This window comes from Onthophagus taurus, chromosome 5, assembly GCF_036711975.1.
Source record: "Onthophagus taurus isolate NC chromosome 5, IU_Otau_3.0, whole genome shotgun sequence".
Classification (NCBI taxonomy): domain Eukaryota; kingdom Metazoa; phylum Arthropoda; class Insecta; order Coleoptera; family Scarabaeidae; genus Onthophagus; species Onthophagus taurus.
In genome coordinates this window covers 11,249,722-11,274,898 of record NC_091970.1, presented here as the reverse complement: position 1 = coordinate 11,274,898, position 25,177 = coordinate 11,249,722, and the positions used below count along the sequence as shown (strand labels likewise).

At 32.2% G+C, this 25,177-nt stretch overlaps 2 protein-coding genes across 5 annotated transcripts in view; one reads left to right on the top strand and one right to left on the bottom strand.

Annotated features, from left to right (window-relative positions):
* LOC111419570 (Shaker cognate w) overlaps positions 1-25,177 on the bottom strand; it is a 218,128-nt gene that overhangs the window by 57,111 nt on the left and 135,840 nt on the right. For all 4 annotated transcript variants that reach the window (XM_071195836.1, XM_071195837.1, XM_071195839.1 and 1 more), the window contains exons 3-5: positions 4,904-4,988; positions 4,216-4,426; positions 3,851-4,163 (exon numbers count right to left, since the gene is read on the bottom strand). In XM_071195836.1, coding sequence (XP_071051937.1) covers positions 3,851-4,163; positions 4,216-4,424 — 522 coding nt within the window. In that variant the 5' untranslated portion in view covers positions 4,425-4,426; positions 4,904-4,988. The remainder of the gene's footprint in view (positions 1-3,850; positions 4,164-4,215; positions 4,427-4,903; positions 4,989-25,177) is intronic.
* On the top strand, positions 12,397-12,909 carry LOC139429802 (uncharacterized). The gene has a single exon (XM_071196009.1). It carries the CDS (start codon positions 12,397-12,399, stop codon positions 12,907-12,909), a length of 513 nt encoding a protein of 170 aa, XP_071052110.1.

Below are 25,177 nucleotides of genomic sequence, written 5' to 3'. Positions count from 1 at the left end.
AGAAATATCATCAAAGTATGTCATATTCTTAGCATAAAAGAATATCATTTTTGTATCAAAAAATTCATTCTTGCGTCAATAATTTATAATACTCAAATGAAGAATTATATAAGATTGTTGTTACATGAATCGATACGAAAATGGGATTGTTGACGCAACACTAAGATGCTGTTTTTCAAGATTATTGATTTACTTTCACTAAGAATTCGTTTTCTTGAGAATCAAGAATATTTGCATACTTGCTTTGAGAATATGTGGTTTTTCTTCAGTCAACAAAATGACCTTCATGTGGATATACAAGAAGGTTTTCGAGAATATATTTCTCTCTGTGCGTCTTAAAAAATGGTAATCTACCAATTTTTATATTTAAAAAAAAACAACACGTTATTAAGTAACAATACTTGAAGTTTTGATAAAATTTTCGATGTTGCAATTTTCATCGATAATTTTCAAAATTTGCTATGAAATTAATTTCTTGAAGGATCCTTGTGGAAATATCACCAATTATTAATTATAGTATCCTCTTTTTAATGCAAAAATCCGTTTTGAAAAATCACTTTCAGTTCTTGAGAAATAAATTTTTGAAATGATCGACAATTATTTCGATATTTGCAATTTTCGCCGATTAAGTTTTAAAAATTTGTATAAAATCTACTTCTTGGAATATGAGTATGAAAATTTTCCAAAGTGTTAATAAAAGTGTCCTCTTTCCAATAAAACAACCCGTTTTGAAAAATAACTTTTAGTTTTTGAGAAAACAATATTTGAAGTTTTGATAAAATTTTCGATGTAACAATTTTCATCGATAATTTTCAAAATTCGCTATAAAATTAATTTCTTCAAGGATCCTTGTGGAAATATCACCAATTATTAATTAAAGTATCTTCTTTTTAATGCAAAAACCCGTTTTCAAAAATCACTTTCAGTTCTTGAGAAACAAATTTTTGAAATGATCGACTATTTTTTCGAATTTTGCAATTTTCGCCGATTATGTTTTAAAAATTCGTATAAAATCCAGTTCTTGGAATATGAGTATGAAAATTTCCCAAAGTGTTAATAAAAGTGTCCTCTTTCCAATAAAACAACCCGTTTTGAAAAATTACTTTTAGTTTTTGAGAAAACAATATTTGAAGTTTTGATAAAATTTTCGATGTTGCAATTTTCATCGATAATTTTCAAAATTCGCTATAAAATTAATTTCTTGAAAGATCCTTCTGGAAATATCGCCAACTATTAATTAAAGTATCCTCTTTTTAATGCAAAAAACCGTTTTGAAAAATCACTTTCAGTTCTTGAGAAATAAATTTTTGAAATAATCGACAATTTTTTCGAATTCTGCAATTTTCACCGACTAAGTTTTAAAAATTCGTATAAAATCCACTTCTTGGAATATAAATATGAAAATTTCCCAAAGTGTTAATAAAAGTGTCTTCTTTCCAATGAACCAACCCGTTTTGAAAAATAACTTTTAGTTTTTGAGAAAACAATATTTGAAGTTTTCATAAAATTTTCGATGTTGCAATTTTCAACGATAATTTTCAAAATTCGCTGTAAAATTAATTTCTTGAAGGATCCTTGTGGAAATATCACCAATTATTAATTAAAATATCCTCTTTTTAATGCAAAAAGCCGTTTTGAAAAATCACTTTCAGTTCTTGAGAAATAAATTTTTGAAATGAACGACGATTTTTTCGAATTTTGCAATTTTCACTGACTAAGTTTTAAAAATTTGTATAAAATCCACTTCTTGGAATATGAGTATGAAAATTTCCCAAAGTGTTAATAAAAGTGTCCTCTTTTCAATCAACCAACCCGTTTTGAAAAATAACTTTTAGTTTTTGAGAAAACAATATTTTAAGTTTTGATAAAATTTTCGATGTTACAATTTTCAACCATAATTTTCAAAATTCGCTATAAAATTAATTTCTTCAAGGATCCTTGTGGAAATATCACCAATTATTAATTAAAATATCCTCTTTTTAATGCAAAAAGCCGTTTTGAAAAATCACTTTCAGTTCTTGAGAAATAAATTTTTGAAATGATCGACTATTTTTTCGAATTTTGCAATTTTCGCCGATTATGTTTTAAAAATTCGTATAAAATCCAGTTCTTGGAATATGAGTATGAAAATTTCCCAAAGTGTTAATAAAAGTGTCCTCTTTCCAATAAAACAACCCGTTTTGAAAAATAACTTTTAGTTTTTGAGAAAACAATACTTGAAGTTTTGAAAAAAATTTCGATGTTGCAATTTTCATCGATAATTTTCAAAATTTGCTATGAAATTAATTTCTTGAAAGATTCTTGTGGAAATATTGCCAATTATTAATTAAAGTATCCTCTTTTTAATGCAAAAAGCTGTTTTGAAAAATCACTTTCAGTTTTTGAGAAAACAATATTTGAAGTTTTGATAAAATTTTCGATGTTGCAATTTGCATCGCTACCTTTCAAAATTCGCTATAAAATTAATTTCTTCAAGGATCCTTGTGGAAATATCACCAATTATTAATTAAAGTATCCTCTTTTTAATGCAAAAAACCGTTTTGAAAAATCACTTTCAGTTCTTGAGAAATAAATTTTTGAAATAATCGACAATTTTTTCGAATTCTGCAATTTTCACCGACTAAGTTTTAAAAATTCGTATAAAATCTACTTCTTGGAATATAAATATGAAAATTTCCAAAAGTGTTAATAAAAGCGTCCTCTTTCAAATGAACCAACCCGTTTTGAAAAATCACTTTCAGTTCTTGAGAAATAAATTTTTGAAATGAACAACAATTTTTTCGAATTTTGCAATTTTCACTAAGTTTTAAAAATTTGTATAAAATCCACTTCTTGGAATATGAGTATGAAAATTTCCCAAAGTGTTAATAAAAGTGTCCTCTTTTCAATTAACCAACCCGTTTTGAAAAATATCTTTTAGTTTTTGAGAAAACAATATTTGAAGTTTTGATAAAATTTTCGATGTTGCAATTTTCATCGATAATTTTCAAAATTCACTATAAAATTAATTTCTTGAAGGATCCTTGTGGAAATATCACCAATTATTAATTAAAGTATCCTCTTTTTAATGCAACAAGCCGTTTTGAAAAATAACTTTTAGTTTTTGAGAAAACAATATTTGAAGTAGACCACTCATGTTACAAATATAAAGGATATATAAAGGCCCCTCTTCCTTTATCCAGGATATTTTCTATTGGTTATTCTTTAATTCGTGGGTGTGTTAAATTGTGCTCTTTTTGTTTAAGAGTTATCTCTCTGATAGAACGCTGAATTCATTCTATACTTCAACCATAAATAGTATTACTCGAATTAACCACTTAAAATTTAAATTAAATTCTTTGTTACACCGCGACACAATTTTCGGTGTCATTAAATTGCAAATAAACACAACGTTATCTTTTTAAATACATATAACAACTAATTTTGCATTTTCATAGCGAATTGCAATGCAAACGGGTATCGATTAACCCAAAACGGAGATTATTCAGTAATAACTATTATCTGTTCGTGCTAGAATATGAGAGATTATGCTGTCACATAGCTGTGATGACCGGGAATTATGGGTTTTCACCTGTCTAATAACAGTTGTAATTCACTCCACCTTTAAAAATCCCTGAAAAATGAACCAACACCTTGTTACAGTAAAAATCTAGACTCGAAAGTCTCCAACGTTCAAAGCGAAACGATAAAAAACGTTTTATCAAAGGGAATTCTTTAACGTTTTATTTTTAGCCTTTGGTCTTCTTTTGAATACCTCGTCGTCGTCGTTATCCTCGTTTTATATCATGGAAAAAAGTAGTTTGGAAAGCGAGAAACTTTCTAATCAAAGAATTTTTCTTTTCTTTCTTACCTTCGCGACTGTTGAGGAGTACGGTTCGTCGAATAACGACCAAATTTTCGGTTTGGTGTGTTGCCACCAAGATAGAGTTCCATTTCGGTAGTCCTCTTCGAATCCGAATTTTCGGGCTACCTCTTCATCGCTCGGTTTATCCGTATCCAAATCTAAACGATCGAGTACTGCAAGTGTTTCTTGAGTATCTCTGTGTTGAGTGTAGGTCATCCAACAACATGGTTCAACTTGATTCGCGTCTAACCCCCAAAATTCTAATTCTTCCTCAAATAATGGACCACACACGTCTGAGGGATAATGTAATTTTCCAGTCCTAAATTTTAATTGAATTAATTCAACGAAATTTGAAGCTTTATTTGGTTTACCTGTAATAATTCAAGACTTGAGCAAAAACTCCTGGATGTCTGTCGAAGAAGTATTCGTTTAGAATGGGGTCGTAATTGGCTAAAGCTTCTGTAAGCCTGGAAAGTCTTGTGGCCGGGATTTTTTTGAGTGTTGCTTTGTAAGTTTCGTGTCTGATTCCACCCACGTTTAAAACAACACGGTTCTCTGCGTCCATGTTGATTAAGTTCATGGCTATAAATAAAAATATTAAACATTTTCCAGCGAAAAATGGGGCGCAATTAAAGGAAAATACGAGAAAACCGCATATTTCAGCTCTTTTCGTTCACCAACGAGAGTAAGTACATGTCCTCTGAAGAATTTAATTTCCCGTTCTGCGAGTTCCGCTAACAGGATGTGCTCATAGGATTCACCACGACGTCTTACGTCTTTTTATCTTTTTGTAAAAGAAAATGAAACGATATTTATCCTATTTTTTATTAAAAAGTTTAAATTATTAAACAAATTTTCTAGTATATAATTGAGTTTTTTGTTGAACCCTTTTTCAATTCAATTCAAGGAATTTCCAATCACCGCGGGAGATTTTAGGTCGGAATTGTGCTCTTTTATGTCTTGATTTTGATTGGAAAGGGGAAATAGGTCGACTATGAATAAATTTAAGGGGGAATAAAGCAATTAATTTTAAATGGAAATTAAGGAAAATTAACTTACTTGCTTACGGTAAAACTTTCTGACGACTGTTACACCCATAAAAACAGCCGTTTTTGATCGCTCTCCATCACCCAAGGCATTTTATCTGAAATCAAAAAGAAATAAATAATCAAAACGTAAAATCGTGGATATTATCTTAAAGGAAATGAAAAATCCGTTGGAATGAGTACCAACACGGCCTAATTATCTCAAAAAACAACCGAGATACACTCAAATTAACACTAAAAAAAAAATGACGATCGATACATATATAAATAATCGTATCTCGCTTGTTTTTAAAGATAACCTAGTCGTGTTTGGGGTCATTTTAAATGATTTTTAATGTAAATTAAGGATCTTTAATTATTTTATACCTTTTTGTTGAAATTAATTTGTACTTAAACGTCGCTTAATCAATTATTAACAAAAATTAGTAATCAGGATTATTCGATTTGCGTGCAGATGAATTATTCAGGGATAAGATTGGGTTGACAGGGCTGGAGATGAGTTGGAATTGGATTTTGGAAATCATTGTTAGGGGCGAAGTTGAGATAGGTTGCTTAGATTCCTCTGCATAGATGTGGGGATTAGAAAATAGTGCTAATTTAACAAATAGAGAGAAATAAATCTTTATTATAGCTATCGACCTAATGTTTTTGCGCTGGCTATAATTACAACAAAGAATTTAACAATATTATTATTAATTATCAGATAATCTTTTTTTTTTATTTATCGCTAGTTCTACCGATTTTCAAAATTTTAACAAAGCATTATGAAACATATCGTACTTAAAATCAATACAATTGCGACAAAAATTGTACCTTATGGGAATACCCTACTTATATTGCATAAAAGTATATACCAACGATATGGCAATGTCGCTCTAGCAACGTTGCCAGGTCGTTGGTATATACAGTACGCGTCATAAGTAAACTAATTTGCCTAATTTGAAAACGGTTCAAAATATAACATTGTCAAAATAGATAATGACGCATCTAAGAGCAAAAGTGCAAGAGAGCAATATTGTTAACAATAAAATTTGCTACAACTTTTATTGTAAAAGTTTTTTTGTAACACGCTGCGATTCCCGAGTATTAACTTTAATAAATTGAAAAAGCAACAAATTCATCAAATTTTCATGTTTTCGTACTTTTCTCAATACTGACGCATTTAAGAGTAAAAGTGCAAGAGAGCAATATTGTTAACAATAAAATTTGCAACAATTTTTGTTATAAAAGTTTTCTTATACCATACTCCGATTCCTAAGTGTTACCTATAATAACTTGAAAGGACAACAAATTCATAAAATTTTCATATTTTCGTATCTCTCTCGATATTGACGTATCTAGGAGCAAAAACACAAGAGAGCAATATTGTTAACAATAAAATTTGCTACAACTTTTGTTCTAAACGTTTTTTCATAACATGCTCCGATTCCCGACTGTTACCTTTAATATCTTGAAAGAGCAACAAATTCATAAAATTTTCATATTTTCGTATCTATCTCGATATTGCCGCATTTAAGAGTAAAAGTGCAAGAGAGCAATATTGTTAACAATAAAATTTGCAACAATTTCTGCTACAAATGATTTCCTATAGCATGCCCCGATTCCCAAGTGTTACCTATAATAACTTGAAAGGACAACAAATTCATAAAATTTTCATATTTTCGTATCTCTCTCGATATTGACGTATCTAGGAGCAAAAACACAAGAGAGCAATATTGTTAACAATAAAATTTGCAACAATTTTTGTTATAAAAGTCTTCTTATACCATACTCCGATTCCCAAATGTTACCTTTAATAACTTGAAAGAACAACAAATTCATAAAATTTTCATATTTTCGTATCTATCTCGATATTGACGTACCTAAGTGTAAAAGTGCAAGAGAGCAATAATGTTAACAATAAAATTTGCTACAACTTTTGCTCTAAATGTCTTTTCATAACTTTGTGTTACCTTTAATATCTTGGAAGAGCAACAAATTCATAAAATTTTCATATTTTCGTATCTATCTCGATATTGACGTATCTATGAGCAAAAATACAAGAGAGCAATATTGTTAACAATAAAATTTGCTACAATTTTTGTTCTAAACGATTTTTTTATAACATGCTCCGATTCCCGAGTGTTATCTTTAATAACTTGAAAAAGCAACAAATTTATTCAAATTTTCATATTTTCGTATCTATCTCGATATTGCCGCATTTAAGAGTAAAAGTGCAAGAGAGCAATATTGTTAACAATAAAATTTGCAACAATTTCTGCTACAAATGATTTCCTATAGCATGCCGCGATTCCTAAGTGTTACCTATAATAACTTGAAAGGACAACAAATTCATAAAATTTTCATATTTTCGTATTTATCTCGATATTGACGTATCTATGAGCAGAAATACAAGAGAGCAATATTGTTAATAATAAAATTTGCAACAATTTTTGTTATAATAGTTTTCTGATAGCATGCTCCGATTCCCAAGTGTTACCTTTAATAACTTGACAGAGCAACAAATTCATAAAATTTTCATATTTTCGTATCTATGTCGATATTGACGTATCTAAGTGTAAAAGTGCAAGAGAGCAATACTGTTAACAATAAAATTTGCTACAACTTTTGTTCTAAACGTTTTTTCATAATATGCTCCGATTCCCAAGTGTAACCTTTAATAACTTGAAAGAGCAACAAATTCATAAAATTTTCATATTTTCGTATCTATCTCGATATTGACGTATCTATGAGCAAAAATACAAGAGAGCAATATTGTTAACTATAAAATTTGCTACAACTTTTGTTCTAAACGTTTTTTCATAACATGCTCCGATTCTCGAGTGTTACCTTTAATATCTTGAAAGGACAACAAATTCATAAAATTTTCATATTTTCGTGTCTATCTCGATATTGACGTATCTAGGAGCACAAGTGCAAGAGAACAATATTGTTAACAATAAAATTTGCTACAGCTTTTGCTCTAAACGTTTTTTCATAACTTTGTGTTACCTTTAATAACTTGAAAAAGCAACAAATTCATCAAATTTTTATATTTTCGTATCTATCTCGATATTGACGTATCTAGGAGCAAAAATACAATAGAGCAATATTGTTAACAATAAAATTTGCGACAATTTTTGTTTTAAAAGTTTTCTTATAGCATGCTCCGTTTCCCAAGTGTTTCCTTTAATATCTTCAAAAAGCAATAAATTCATGAAATTTTCATATTTTCGTATCTATCTCGATATTGACTTATCTCAGAGCAAAATTGGAAGAGAGCAATATTGTTAACAATAAAATTTGCAACAATTTTTGTTATAAAAGTTTTCTGATAGCATGCTCCGATTCCCAAATGTTATCTTTAATAACTTGAAAGAGCAACAAATGCATAAAATTTTCATAATTTCGTATCTATCTCGATATTGACGTATCTTAGAATAAAAGTGCAAGAGAGCAATATTGTTAACAATAAAAAATACAAATTTTAAATATCTTGGTTCGTTTTTAAGAAAAGAATTTTTAAAGATTAACCTAATTTATCACAAATACGATAAAAACATGGCATATTAAGAAATTCGTATCTTCCAAACTAATCGAAAAATATTAATGAAATATTTCACTAATTAGTAAAGAATTGGTTCTAGATTTAAATAAAAAATACAAATTTAAAATATCTTGATTCGTTTTTGAGAAAAGAATTTTTAAAGTTAACTTAATTTATCACATATACGATATTACATGAAATATTAAAAAAATCGTATCTTCCAAACTAAACGAAAAATGTTAATGAGATATTTCACTAATTAGTGAAGAATTGGTTCTAGATTTAAATAAAAAATACAAATTTTAAATATCTTGATTCGTTTTTGAGAAAAGAAATTTTAAAAATTAACCTAATTTATCTCAAGTGCGATAAGAACTGAAATATTAAAAAAATCATATCTTCCAAATTAAACGAAAAATGTTAATGAGATATTTCACTAATTAGTGAAGAATTGGTTCTAAATTTAAATAAAAAATATAAATTTAAAATATCTTGATTCGTTTTTGTGGAAAGAAGTTTTAAAAGTTAACCTAATTTATCACATCTACAGGGTGTCAGATAAAAAACGCCCCAAGGTGTAACTCTGTCATTTACATTCCGATTTTCATGAACGAGGTATCAAATGAAAGGATTTGATGAATACTATGATGTATGCTACAAATAAGCTTTTTCCAACGCCACCTTCAATTTCAAGCGATTGTCAAGTTTTGATTTTTAAATTGCTCGATATGTTTTTCTTCACCTTATTGGTAAATTGTTTATTATGAACTAAAAGGACAATACTCATAAACAGATTTGGTTTAGTTATAATGATTTTCTAATGATAAAAAGAGAAAATCATCGAAATATCAAAATTGAGTACTTTTGGTATTAAAATTGATCATAACTCAAGGATGAAAGGTGATGGAGAAAAGTTTTTTAGGAATAAGTTGTTTATTATGAACTAAAAAAACATCATTCATAAACAAATTTAGTTTAGGTATAATGATTTTCTAGTGATAAAGAAAAAAATCATCAAAATGTTAAAATTGAGTACTTTTGGTATTAAAATTGATCATAACTCAAAAATTAAAGGTGATGGAGAAAAGTTTATTTGAAATAAATTGTTTATTATGAACTAAAAGGACATTACTCATAAACAGATTTGGTTTAGTTATAATGATTTTCTAATGATAAAAAGAGAAAATCATCGAAATATCAAAATTGAGTACTTTTGGTATTAAAATTGATCATAACTCAAGGATGAAAGGTGATGGAGAAAAGTTTTTTAGGAATAAGTTGTTTATTAGTTATTAATAAGTTATTTAGGCGGATACAGTCATCTTAACTGGTGACTTAAATATTGATATTTTGAAATGTTATCATGTTTCAACCACCGCATTAATGGACATGGTGGAACCCTTTGATTTGAAGCAGCTAATTGTTGACCCTACACGAAGTGCAGCGCGGTCTGGTACTTTATTGGATTTAATATTTATTTCTAATACTAATTTAGTGGAGGACAGCGGTGTGTATGAGGTGCATAGTATGTCAGATCATGATATGTTTTTTTGTAAACTGAGAATTACTACCAACACCGAACCTGATCCCCATTTTATAACTAGGTCATATCGAGATCTGGATTATGATTCATTTTTGATGGACTTGTATCGAATGCCATTCTTCCATATTTTCGATTTAGACAACGCAAACATCAAAGCCGACTTTTTAACTCAGCTCGTTTTGGCCGTTCTTGACGTACATATTCCCCTTAAATTAATCAAGAAGTCACGTACCTCGTGCCCGTGGATCACAGATACAATAAAGCATATGCAAAAACTGCGCGACAAGGCGTACAATAACTACCGTAATAACAGATCAGAAGCGAAATGGGAATATTACAAATCGATTATTGATGAGCGCAGGGCATATTTTGAGTCGCAATTGAACATCACAAATGATTGTTGGAAAGCACTGCGAAATACGGGAATATTTAAAAGAAAAAACATGTCAGTTCTACCTCACCTTGGGTCACCCAATGATATCAATAATTACTTTATTGCAGCGGTATCGGGGGGAGGTGTTCCTGACTTACAACTGGTCAACTTTTATAATTCCAACAAACGGAATAACTTGTCTTTTGGCTTTCGCGTGGTGGAGGATATGGATGTGGAGCGTGCAATTAATTCAATTAAGAGCAATGCGCTTGGTCATGATCGTCTCAATATGAAATGCTTAAAATTGTGCTGTCCACATATATTACCTTATATTCGCGATACTATAAATGCGTGCATCGAAACATGTGTTTTTCCAATGACATGGAAGAAAGCCGTAATAAAACCGCTTTCCAAAATCTCTAAACCTACGGTACTTAGCGACCTGAGACCCATTAGTATTCTGCCAGTATTAGCAAAGGTTGCAGAAAAAAATCTTTATGAACAAATGGTCGCCTTTGTGGAGGAGAATGATATACTACCACAGAACCAGACGGGGTTACAGTTGCACGACAGCATTGATACATATCATTGATGATATAATTCGCGAAACCGATAGAGGTAATTTAACAGTTCTTTGCCTACTAGATTATTTAAAGGCGTTCGATACGGTCAATCATTAGACAATGGCATCAATTCTGAGGTATTCCGGTTTTGATGATAAGTCTACCCGCTTATTATATGATTTTCTAACACATAGACAACAAGCCGTATTTATGAGTGATGAACAATCTGAATATCAATACACTAGTTCGGGCGTTCCTCAGGGTTCTATACTCTCGCCTTTGCTTTATGCTTTATATACATCAAACTTTAACCAAGGGGTTATGTATTGCAAGACCCATTTTTACGTCGACGACACGCAAATATACTATTCTTTTCCGGCTCATGATATCAAACAGGCTTGTGTGCGAATTAATAGTGATCTAGAATATTTGCGTATCACCTCAAGCCGACATGGACTTAAAATTAATCAGAAAAAATCAAACGTTATTATGTTTGGTCCTCAGAAACAAAACCAAAAAGTCATTAATGACTTACAAATTTGTGTAAATAACGAATTACTACCTATTCAAAAAACAGTAAAAAACTTAGGCATTTTAATCGATGAGGGCCTTACTTTTAATGAACACGTCAATAAATGCGTTCAAAGAGCTTACAGTAGCCTTAGAATTATTTATACTAACAGAGCCTTTGTTAATCATAGTGCAAAAGTGCGCCTATGCGAAAGTTTAGTACTATCAATGTTTAATTATGGCGATGCATTGTATGCACCCTTTCTGTCCTATGCATTGAAGAGGAAAATTCAAAAGGTACAAAACACCTGTATCAGACTAATTTTTGGGTTGAAACGCAGAGATCACGTCAGCTCAGGGGCGTTATTCAATATGCTTCCTAATATTACTATAGCACTTAGAATATACCTAACATTACCTGTTAGTGTTGCATCAGGAGAGAGATCATTTTCAAAACTTAAAATAATAAAAACCTATTTAAGAGCAAATATGAGTCCAGAGGGACTTAACAATTTGTCTTTAATAAGTAATAATAATAATAACAAACACTAGAAACTTTCGGGTTTTGCCGTGCGTCTTTTAATAAAAGGTTTGACGTTTCGGATGCCATGTTGTAACCTTCTTCAGAAACAGGGTTCGAAGTGAAAGCCTTAGTACTTATATTACTAACCTTTATGGGGAGGATATCAACAAACAAATCAAGGATTTGAATAACTCACGAATTAGACAACGCAAGCTGTTGAGCAGTTTGGCCTTTCTACGAAGATGCAGAGAGAAGAAAGTAACGCCAACCTTCTTGAAGATGAAGCACCACATCGACTCCGCTGCAGCACGTAGAATTTTGATTAGGACAGAACAAGCACTGCTACGAGAAAGAATACACAAGACCTTCAATGATCTACAAAAAATAAGTGAGAAGTTACTACGACTCCACCTCTCACTTTCCAATTGTATATCCGGAGAAGACTGGGACAAAGTGGACAGACTAACAATGGAGAAAGCTGATCGCGAATTTCAGAATACCCGTGACACGCACATCAAGAAGTTTGAATTTCTGGAACGCCGGTCGCAAAAGAAGAAAGGTAATAGTTTACCAGTAGAAACAATCGTCATTAACAGATCGAATATCCCACTAACGAAAGACGAAACCTCTGTGCTCGCCAAAGGATTGAACTACGCAATCGCCCCGAAGAAGATCCCAAAGGAGGAAATCATCTGCGAAGTGGAAGCAGCTGTTCGAGGGATGCCTATACTGAAAGCCGAAGAGATCCGACAAGAAGTTACGAGAGTACTGAAGTCAGCAAAACCACCAAAATCCAACTTGACGGTTGGTGAAAAGAAGGCACTCCGATCTATAAAAGAAAAGTCAGAAATCGTCGTGTTACCAGCAGACAAGGGGAATGCCACTGTTGTTATGGACAGGAAAGAATACGACGACAAAATGTTGAACCTACTGCATCCAGCCACCTACAGGAAGATCAAGAACCCACAGACAAAATCGTAAGAAAAATGAAGGAACTGATAAAATCGACGATTGTGCAGGCGACGGTACCACCAAGAATCTACGGACTACCGAAGATTCACAAACCAGACGTCCCCCTCCGCCCTATCGTCAGCGCCATCAACTCCCCAACATACCAGCTCGCCAAACATCTTGCAAAGATTCTGTCTCCCTTTACAGGTAACACGGAATCGTATGTCAGCGATTCTACACATTTTGTGGGATCGGTAAAAGGTGTAAAGCTGGATGCTGGGGATATGTTGGTAAGTTTCGATGTGGAATCCCTTTTTACTAGGGTACCAGTTAAGGATGCTGTAGAGGTTCTTCGCCGAAAACTCATTCCGGAGGGTTTACCAGAATACGTGCCAGATCTGGTGGAGTATTGCTTATCGTGGACGTATTTCAGCTGGAAAGGAGAATTTTACGAGCAGTTCGAAGGGGCAGCCATGGGGTCTCCACTATCGCCAATTATAGCTAACACTTCGAACCCTGTTTCTGAAGAAGGTTGCAACATGGCATCCGAAACGTCAAACCTTTTATTAAAAGACGCACGGCAAAACCCGAAAGTTTCTAGTGTTGGTTCTAGTTTTAGTTCTAATTTTAGTTTAATTCACACCGGCCGTGAAAGCCTTCGTACTTATAAGAAAAAATTATTAAAAATTAATTTTTTATAAATATTTTGCAAATTGTAATAAATTAGTATAAAAAATATATTTTATAAATTACTTGTTGTTCCAATGTTTGTATCTTATTTCAATACGAATTTGGGGCGCCAAAAATGAGTTCGCACCCCGGCGATCGTTTACCACGGCGCGCCACTGCGTCAGCTGTAAGCTGCCGGTTTTAAAGTGGTTGAACATGCAGGGGAGAAGAATGTTGCATGCTGTAGGTTTTTACCATAAATTACTCACTCTACATAAACCAGCGTATCTTGTAAAAAAGTTGTCTTTTCGGGGTGACGTGCACTCGGTTAATGTGAGGTTTAAGGGAAGGCTATCTCCACCAATATTCCACACTATGAGTTTTAAAAAATGCTTCTCATACCAGATATGCAAAGTAATTAATGAGCTCCCTTCTGGTTGCGCATTGACAGAGTGTGGGTCTGCCGCCACCGCCAGGAGGCGCTATGCTGATTTTCTGTTTGGGCAGCAGTGTTCGCAATACCTGTAAATCTCTTAATAGTCACAGATCTTGCTTTTGCGTTTGAATGTTTTTGTAGTCTTTTTGTTCTACCTAAATTTGTTCTTAATTTCTGGGGAACCCTTTTGAGTACTGACATGGTATCGATAACGACTTGTTGTGGCCTTTGGTAGTATTCACCTAAGTATTATATGTTAAAACTTAGTAGTTAAAACTCTTGTTTTGTTTATAACTTTATACCGTTGTCGCGATTCTTTTTTTTTTATATTTAACACGCTATACTGTTTTTTTTTCTCTTTATATACTTTATGGTGGTTATTTATTGGAAACCATTTTTAGTTGTTTATTCTGAAGTGTAGTACATTGTGATCAATAAATATTATTATTATTATATATATACACTGTGTTAATAAATTATCGTACCCGATGACGTCGGGTATTTTTAATCATTGCAAGTATGCAACCAATATCACAGTATTGGTATTGCAATACGTGATTTGCATATGATTCGTATTGCACTGTGATATTGGTTGCATACTTGCAATGATGACGTTAATTAATTAACACACTGTACATATAAATAAATAGCAATGAAGAAGTTTTTGTAATTTTGTTAATACTTAATTAACTTGCAACATGGATACAAATATTAAGAATATTTAAAGGTTAAACTAATTTATCTCAAGTACGATAAAAACGTGAAATACAGGGTGTCCCGTTAAGCGTACGGAGCGGCTGTATCTCTAGAACGGTAAGGCCTAGAGGTTTGGGAAAGAAATCCTTATAAGTAAAGTGACCAAGAGAAATAGCTGGAAATTATTTTGAAGTTCGTAATTTGACCGCTAGGGGCGTTACTGCCATTGAGAAACATAAAGTTCCCGCTATCTCAGAAACTTAAACGATGAGCTATAACTTTGACAACATCATTTAATAGCTTGGATAATACCGCATCACTTTTGTTTTGCGATAGAAGAAGAAAAACAAATTTTATTCTGTACCCACTACATAAAAAAAAATAAGAATAACAATAAAAATATCTATATGTATATAAAACAAAAATAAAAAAGTTAAGGGGTGAGAATAGGGCTACCGACCAAGGTCTTTCTGCCCGTAATTTTTGTAGTCGGCGGCTTGCTTCAGTCTTCTCTGACGGCCAGGAGTTTTTGGAAGAGAAGAGGTGGGTTGTTGCGAGGGTGGAGTAATGGAGGCGATATAAGTGTGTGTTGCAAGGCGTTGGTAGGAAAATTTAGAATGGATTTATCGGACAAAGATTGAAGACGGGTATGGATAGGGGGTATATCGGTAAGTTGGTATAGCAGATCATTGCTAGGGTTAAAGAGGGGATTACGAGGGTTCCTAATTCGGGTGATGGATCTCAGTGCAGATCTTTCCGCTACTTCCAGGTGGTACTTCGTTCTTCTTGGTGCGTTGTTTAGCAGTATTGATCCATATTCTATGATGGGCCTGCATATGGTCTTGTAGATGTGCGAGGCACATGAGGTAGAGATTCCGCGACCGCTGAACGAGAGAGATTTAAAGTGTTTGGCGCGTGTCTTTACTTTCATCTTCACCTTGGTTGCATGAGTGGAAAACTACTGAGCGTTCTGTCAAGTATTATGCCAAGATACTTGCCGGTTGGTGAGACGGAGATTGCCGTTGATTGGATTGTAATTGTGGGAGAGGGAGAGCGGGGTGAGAGGAATGGGACAAAAAATTGTGTTTTTGTGGGATTGAGTAGGATGCGCCATTTTCGGTACCAATTTTCCGTTTCGTTTATGAGCGTCTGCAGCTTACGGACCGAGGAAGTGATATCCCTACTGTGCGAGACCAATGCTGTGTCGTCGGCATAAAGTAGTGCGTATGCAGTGAGGTTAAAGGCGTCTGGGTTGTCGTTGTAAAGATCGTGGCAGAAAAGATTGTATAGAGAGGGAGAGATAGGCGAACCCTGAGGAAGGCCTTGCTGAGCGGAGAAGCTGTGGGAGAAGTGATTTTTCAACTTCACGATGGAGGAGCGATTCGAAAGGAATTGGCTTATCAGGGTTAGAAGATAGTATGGCGTTTTTAGCTATCCAGTTTAAATAGCAATCCTTTGTGCCACACGGAGTCAAAGGCCTTTCGGACGTCCAGAAAAACTGCTCCAGATTTCAGTTTTATAAAACGTGCCGCCTGGAAGTTGGAAACCAGAATAGTTAGTGGCTGGGATGTTGATTTGCCGGATTGGAAGCCAAATTGGTAAGGCGGAATTTTCTTTGATACCGCAGCCAGGAGCTTGTTCTTCAAGTGCGTCTCGAAGAGTTTTCCAATTACAGGGAGCAGTGAGATGGGGCGATAGTTGGCTGGATCAGATAGAGAAGAATCCTTCTTGGGAATACAAGTTATAATAGACGTCTTCCAGTCGCGCGGGAAATGCTGAGTCGTAAGGCAAAAGTTAATTATTTTTCTGATAAAGCCATGGATGTTAAGATCTAGACTTCTCAGCAGTTTCCTTGTGATGTTATCATAACCGGGAGCGGTATCTTTTCCCTGTCCAAGAAGAGTAAAATATTCGTCTTCCAACATGACAGCATCTTCGGGTGTCTCGAACGGTGTCAAAAATGCGGATTCGTACCAATTATCTATAATGTTTTTATTGTGGGGACAAAACGAAACATCCTCGGTAAAGGTGAATACACCTTCCAGGTAGTCAGCGTGTATGTTGACAATCTCTTCAGGGTTGGAGTGCACACCGCCATCGGTAGGATCAATGAGCTCCTCCGTTCCAGGTGTCTTTTGGTATCTTGACAGTTTTCGAATTTCGTGCCAATAGTTTCTTCCTTTACACAATTTTATTTTGTCACAGGCTTCCATGTACTTTTCCGTTCTGTATTTCTGAATTAGTTTCTGTATCTTTTTGTTGAACTCATTAAACTTCTTTTTCAACTCAGGCACTTCATATACCCTGAAGTCTCGATATAGGCGTCTTTTCTCCTTGATGAGTCTGATAATAAATGGAGGTAGCGGAAAACTATAGTGTTTGGTGGTTCTGGATGGGCTCGCTTTGTCTATCGACTCCTTAAGACATTTGTTAAACCTTGAGATCGTGTCAACTGTGATTGTCTGATGTGCTTCTATGAAGTCTTTTATTATTGAGTTAACTGTCTCCATGTCGCAAATCTTATAGTTTTTAATTAAAGTCGGAACAGGTTTAGGTACGTTGGTTGTGACGTTGACATAAACTAAAATGCCCAAGTGATCGGAGCATAAATCCGGAACAACTTCTACCTGTGTAATTAGACCGCGGATGTTTCTTGTGCAGAACAGTAGATCAGGAGTAGAGTTCGGATTGTTTTCCATAACGTACGTGGGAGGAGTCGTGATTTGTACGAAATTGGACATATTCAGGAAATGTCTTATGTGTTTCCTTTTGGTTGGATTCGGATTGAAGTCACCAATTATGAGACATGTTTTGCGATATTTTTCATATCTGTCATAATAAGGGAGGGGGAGGCCAATGCGTTTTCATATGTTTACATTTTAATATCTCCTAGACCATTCAACCGATTTGAATATTTTCGGTGTTGTTTGAAAGAGCATTTTATGCTCTTTTTAAAGATATTTTCAGTAAGACCGTCTGCTTTAAAACAAATGAACTAGAGGACGTTATCTGCAGCGATTACATATTTTTGTGATTTTTGAAGAAAAGTTAAATGGAACGATACTATTTACTTCACAGACCCTTAGTCACCTTAAAATTTGCTAAATTTTAGTGAAAACCGCATCTCGATATCGCCACCCGTTCTCGAGTTATAGAAGAAAATGTTAAAAACTTGAGTGCCATCAATCGGATCCAGTTACCTCATCGAGAAAAACAAATCACATAACCATGGTAACTGTAAACATGTCATTTACTAACGCAGAAGCGTATGATAGAGCGTATGATGATTTATTTTCAATGTTTCGAATACTATGCAACTGCATGGCAAAAATGTGCAATGCAATTACGACAAAGAAAGACATTTTTCTCTACAAGTGTTTTTAAGATTGACTTAGCGATTACGGAAAACTGGCAACGTGTAGCCCATTCAGACATCTCTATGAATTCGTAAATCATATTGGTGCGCAATGTGATCCCACATAATCTGGGAACTCCGAAAACAATTGTCCACAAGATTCCTCAAGAGAATAATATCTCCACCACGTTGTTTTACATCAGGCCTTAACTGATACCGATTATGTTAACAGACTGAATTATTACCATTGAGTTTTAAATATAATTTGGGCAAATCCAAACCTTTTATCACAAATGCTATGGATGCATGAAGCATCTGTCCACAAGCTGATGTAAACTTGCATAATATGCATTCTTGGTTCGAGCAAAACCCATATTGCTTTCACCCCTTTATCTATTGGGTAGACTAAACGACCTGACTTTTCAAGAAAAACCAATAACCAGGGAAAATATGACAAAACACTAAATACCAGTAGAAACGTGTCCAGGGCCGAGACGTAAGCAGCGCTTTTTTTTCGTCGAAACTAGATTAAATAAATGCATCGAGGTTTATGGAAGGCATTTCGCACATTAGTGAGTTATTTTTGCCAAAAATTTAAGTTATTCTAAGTGTTTTGGTTTATTTTGTTTTATTATCATTGTTGATGTTTCATTGATCCGTTGGCTTTTCAACACGCCTCAAAAGTAGTTTTGAAGCAGTTCTAAGCCTGGATAAAGTGTGAAGGCAGGTTCTAGATAATAAAATTTTTGTTCTCTCTTATTTGTTTCCTAAGGTAACTTGATCCGATTAAGATATACGAATTTTTAACATTTTCTTTTATAATTCGAGAATGGATGGAGATATCGAGATGCGGTTTTCACTAATATTTAGCAAATTTTATGGTGATTAATGGTCCGTGAAGTAAATAGTACCGTTCCATTTAACTTTTTTTCAAAAATCACAAAAATATGTAACCGCTGCAGATAACGCCCTCTAGCTTATTTGTTCTAAACCAAGCGGTCTTACTGAAAATATCTTTTAAAAGAGCATGAAATGCTCTTTCAAACAAGACTAAAAATATTCAAATCGGTTGAATGATCCAGGAGATATTAAAATGTAAACATTTGAAAACGCATTGGCCTCCCCCTCCCTTATTATGACAGATATGAAAAATGTTGCAAAACAAAAGCGATGCGATATTATCCAAGCTACTAAATGATGTTGTCAAAGTTATAGCTCATCGTCTAACTTTTTGAGATAGCGGGAATTTTATGTTTCTCTATGGCAGTTACGCCCCCTGGCGGTCGAATTACGAACTTCAAAATAATTTCCACCTATTTCTCTTGCCCACTTTGCTTAAAAAGATTTTTTTCCCAAACCTCTAGGCCTTACCGTTGTTGAGATACAGCCGCTCCGTACGTTTAACGGGACACCCTGTATATACACTGTGTTAATAAATTATCGTACTCGACGTCATCATTGCAAGTATGCAACCAATATCGCAGTGCAATACGAATCATACGTAAATCACGTATTGCAATACCAGTACTGTGATATTGGTTGCATACTTGCAATGATGACGTCGAGTACGATAATTAATTAACACACTGTACATATAAATAAATAGCAATGAAGAAGTTTTTGTGATTTTACTAATACTTAATTAACTTGCAACATGGATACAAATATTAAGAATATTTAAAGGTTAACCTAATTTATCTCTTCCAAACAAAATATATTGATTCGTGTTTGAGAAAAGTATTATTATTTAATTTAATTTTTATTTAACTCCTTTGGGATTTTCAATGCATGTGTTTCATAGAAATATGATCACTTAGATTCCGGTGGTGTAACATCAGCCTGAATGAATTAAGTTTGGAGGACTCCTCTTAGTCTTAAGAGCTTGTCAACTCTCCCATACTGAGGTACAGAAGTGGATCAGATTCTCGTCGAACAAATTTCGTCGTTTTAGCTCCCCAAGTTAGACGGTAATTATTAATTAATTGGGAGGAAACAACACATCCATCTTTATTTAAAATTTAAACATAATTATCTAAAAACAAACACTTTGGAATATTTTATTTTCATCTCCCTGTGAATAGTATGGTGGAGCTTTTTGTGTCCAAATAAAAGTTTAAACGATTTTCTTTTCTTCGATATATCCCAAAATAATCTAGAAACCCTTTTGAAATATTCACAAAACCCTAACAAACCACGGGATGTGTTCGTAGGATGGATGGATGGATGTTGCGGTCGATTTAAATATTTAAAAACCGGATAAAACATCCCTGTTTATGCAGTATTCGGTGTAAATTACAAATTTATAACTATGTAGGAATATATACAAGTCGGATTTTATCAAAAAAAAATGTAACAAAAAAGAATTTTTTGTGTATTGTTTAAACTTTTTGCAAAGCTTTTTTTCTAACTCACAGCGCGACACCATTCCATTGAATCTTCTTTTTTCTTTTTCTGTTTTTTTTTTTTATGCACATTTGTACAATGCAGAACGAGTCCCATCAATCTTGCCGCATCGTTGTTGGCTTCCAAAAGCTTGGGTAATACCAAAAGCAATACATCACAAAGAGATATTAATATTTTTTCAAAATCATTCATCTAACTTCTAAAATATTAAATTTTACTGTTTAAAAACGATTAAACCAAGCGAAGTTTAAAAACAAAGGGCCGGAAATGCTTTAATTAAACCTCCAAGAAACAAGAAATTAGCAACGTTCTCTCATTATCCAGCTAACTCCCTTTTCCACCCCCTAAAACAACGAAGCCGATTAGTAACTTTAATTAATCCAATCAAATTTTTTTTGTTACAATAAAAATCTTTGTTCGAACAATTTTAACGTGTCAAAGCTTTTTGGGGATAATCCCATAGGACGTGTAGAAGGGAAGAACAGGTTTTCACGTCCCTTATGGGACTCCACCCTTTGTTTAATATTTAAAAAGGTTCAAGAGGAGAGAAACTTCCCCAAGTTGAGTTAACCGAAAATTATTTCGTACAAATTCGATTACGATCTTTGACGTGGGGTGAGATAATTTGATCGGGATTGATAGAAAATTGATTAGAAAATTTTAATTAATACAAAATAAAATTATTATGATCAATACAAATAACTGTTTGTGTTTGATAACCGTTTTCAGTGAGTATATTTTAAAATTACCTGTTATTCGAATTATTTTACAGAAATAGTCATTAAGTTCATTAATGTACTCCATTTAATTGTATTTATAAAGGCACAATATTTAAACCTAACAATTTAATACCACATTTTCAGGTGAAATGATAAATTTAATTTGATTTCGAACAAAAACGCGATCTATCTATCATAATGCTTAAGAAGGTCGCTTAACTTTATATAAAGGTGATTCAAGGTGTTTGCAAAATCATTTTGATTCAAATTAACCCGGTTTTAGCATTTGCTCCAAATTTTGAATCTCCTACAGAGCAATATTTTTAACTTCTTTCGTCCATTCCAAGTATCATGGAGATGTTTTCAATCGATTAAGATCGTTTTGACAAACACTAATAAATTTTTTTATTTCTTCGTAATTTTGAAACACTTATTTTGATTTTATAATTGTGTAGTATCCTGAACTATTATTGAGATGTTTCAAGAACCATTGTTATTTCTCAAACATTTTAAATCTCCTGCAAAGCATTCCTATCAGCTTTTTTAACTTTTTTGGTCTATGCCAGGTATCATGGTGATATTTTTAATCAATATAAATCATTTGGACACACACTAATAGGGTTGTTAGGCGAAAATTGCAAAATTCGAAAAAATTGTCGTTCATTTCAAAAATTTATTTCTCAAAAACTAAAAGCGATTTTTCAAAATGGCTTGTTGCATTAAAAAGAGGATACTTTAATTAATAATTGGTGATAATTCCACAAGTATCCTTCAAGAAATTAATTTTATAGCGAATTTTGAAAATTATCGATGAAAATTGCAACATCGAAAATTTTATCAAAACTTCAAATATTGTTTTCTCAAAAACTAAAAGATATTTTTCAAAACGGGTTGGTTCATTGGAAAGAAGACACCTTGATTAACAATTTGGGAAATTTTCATACTCATATTCCAAGAACTGGATTTTATACGAATTTTTAAAACTTAATCGGCGAAAATTGCAAAATTCGAAAAAATTGTAGATCATTTCAAAAATTTATTTCTCAAAAACTAAAAGTGATTTTTCAAAACGGTTTTTTGCATTAAAAAGAGGATACTTTAGTTAATAATTGGTGATAATTCCACAAGGATTCTTCAAGAAATTAATTTTATAGCGAATTTTGAAAATTATCGATGAAAATTGCAACATCGAAAATTTTATCAAAACTTCAAATATTGTTTTCTCAAAAACTAAAAGTTATTTCTCAAAACGGGTTAATTTATTGGAAAGAGGACACTTTTGTTAATACTTTGGGAAATTTTCATACTCATATTCCAAGAAATGGATTTTATACGAATTTTTAAAATTTAATCGGCGAAAATTGCAAAATTCGAAAAAGTAGTCAATTATTTCAAAATTTATTTCTCAAAAACTAAAAGTGATTTTTCAAAACGGTTTTTTGCATTAAAAAGAGGATACTTTAATTAATAATTGGTGATAATTCCACAAGGATCCTTCAAGAAATTAATTTTATAGCGAATTTTGAAAATTATCGATGAAAATTGCATAATCAAAAATTTTATCAAAACTTCAAATATTGTTTTCTCAAAAACTAAAAGATATTATTCAAAACGGGTTGGTTCATTGGAAAGAGAACACTTTTATTAACATTTTGGGAAATTTTCATACTCATATTCGAAGAAATCGATTTTATACGAATTATTAAAACTTAATCGGCGAAAATTGCAAAATTCGATTATTTCAAAAATTTATTTCTCAAAAACTAAAAGTGATTTTTCAAAACGGCTTGTTGCATTAAAAAGAGGATACTTTAATTTTATTAGAAATTGGTGATATTTCCACAAGGATCCTTCAAGAAATTAATTTTATAGCAAATTTTGAAAATTATCGATGAAAATTGCAACATCAAAAATTTTATCTAAACTTCAAATATTGATTTCTCAAAAACTAAAAGTTATTTTTCAAAACAGGTTAGTTCATTGGAAACAAGACACTTTTATTAACAATTTCGGAAATTTTCATACTCATATTCCAAGAACTGGATTTTATACGAATTTTTAAAACTTAATCGGCGAAAATTGCAAAATTCGAAAAAATAGTCAATTATTTCAAAATTTATTTCTCAAAAACTAAAAGCCATTTTTCAAAACGGTTTTTTGCATTAAAAAGAGGATACTTTAATTAATAATTGGTGATATTTCCACAACGATTCTTCAAGAAATTCATTTTATAGCGAATTTTGAAAATTATCGATGAAAATTGCAACATCGAAAATTTTATCAAAACTTCAAATATTGTTTTCTCAAAAACTAAAAGATATTTTTCAAAACCTGTTGGTTCATTGGAAAGAGGACACTTTTATTAACATTTTGGGAAATTTTCATACTCATATTCCAAGAACTAGATTTTATACGAATTTTTAAAACTTAATCGGCGAAAATTGCAAAATTCGAAAAAATTGTAGATCATTTCAAAAATTTATTTCTCAAAAACTAAAAGTGATTTTTCAAAACGGTTTTTTGCATTAAAAAGAGGATACTTTAATTAATAATTGGTGATAATTCCACAAGGATCCTTCAAGAAATTAATTTTATAGCGAATTTTGAAAATTATCGATGAAAATTGAAACATCGAAAATTTTATTACAACTTCAAATATTGTTATCTCAAAAACTAAAAGATATTTTTCAAAACGGGTTGGTTCATTGGAAAGAGAACACTTTTATTAACATTTTGAGAAATTTTCATACTCATATTCCAAGAACTGGATTTTATACAAATTTTTAAAACTTAGTCGGTGAAAATTGCAAAATTCGAAAAAATAGTCAATTATTTCATAAATTTATTTCTCAAAAACTTAAAGGCGATTTTTCAAAACGGCTTTTTGCGTTAAAAAGAGGATACTTTAATTAATAATTGGTGATAATTCCACAAGGATCCTTCAAGAAATTAATTTTGTAGCGAATTTTGAAAATTATCGATGAAAATTGCAACATCGAAAATTTTATCAAAACTTCAAATATTGTTTTCTCAAAAACTACAAGATATTTTTCAAAACGGGTTGGTTCATTGGAAAGAGGGCACTTTTATTAACCCTTTGGGAAGTTTTCATACCCATATTCCAAGAAATGGATTTTATACGAATTTTTAAAACTTACTCGGCGAAAATTGCAAAATACAAAAAAATTGTCGATTATTTCAAAAATTTATTTCTCAAGAACGAAAAGTGATTTTTCAAAACAGCTTGTTACATTAAAAAGAGGATTCCTTAATTAATAAGTGGTGATATTTCCACAAAGATCCTTCAAGAAATTAATTTCATAGCGAATTTTGAAAATTATCCATGAAAATTGCAACATCGAAAATTTTATCAAAACTTCCAATATTGTTTTCTCAAAAACGAAAAGATATTTTTCAAAACGGGTTGGTTCATTGGAAAGAGGACACTTTTATTAACACTTTGTGAAATTATCATACTCATATTCCAGGAACTGGATTTTATACGAATTTTTAAAACTTAATCGGCGAAAATTGCAAAATTCGAAAAAATAGTCAATTATTTCAAAAATTTATTTCTCAAAAACTAAAAGCGATTTTTCAAAACGGCTTTTTGCATTAAAAAGAGGATACTTTAATTAATAACTAGCCATATTTCCACAAGGATCCTTCAAGAAATTAATTTTATAGCGAATTTTGAAAGTTATCGATGAAAATTGCAACATCGAAAATTTTATCAAAACTTCAAATATTGTTTTCTCAAAAACTAAAAGATATTTTTCACAACCTATTGGTTCATTGGAAAGAGGACACTTTTATTAACATTTTGGGAAATTTTCATACTCATATTCCAAGAACTAGATTTTATACGAATTTTTAAAACTTAATCGGCGAAAATTGCATAATTCGAAAAAATTGTCGTTCATTTCAAAAATTTATTTCTCAAAAACTAAAAGCGATTTTTCAAAATGGCTTGTTGCATCAAAAAGAGGATACTTTAATTAATAATTGGTGATATTTCCA

What these genes read in the sequence shown, in the direction of transcription:
- LOC139429802 (XM_071196009.1), top strand. Translation starts at nt 12,397, where the DNA reads ATGGAGAAAGCTGATCGCGAATTTCAGAATACCCGTGACACGCACATC.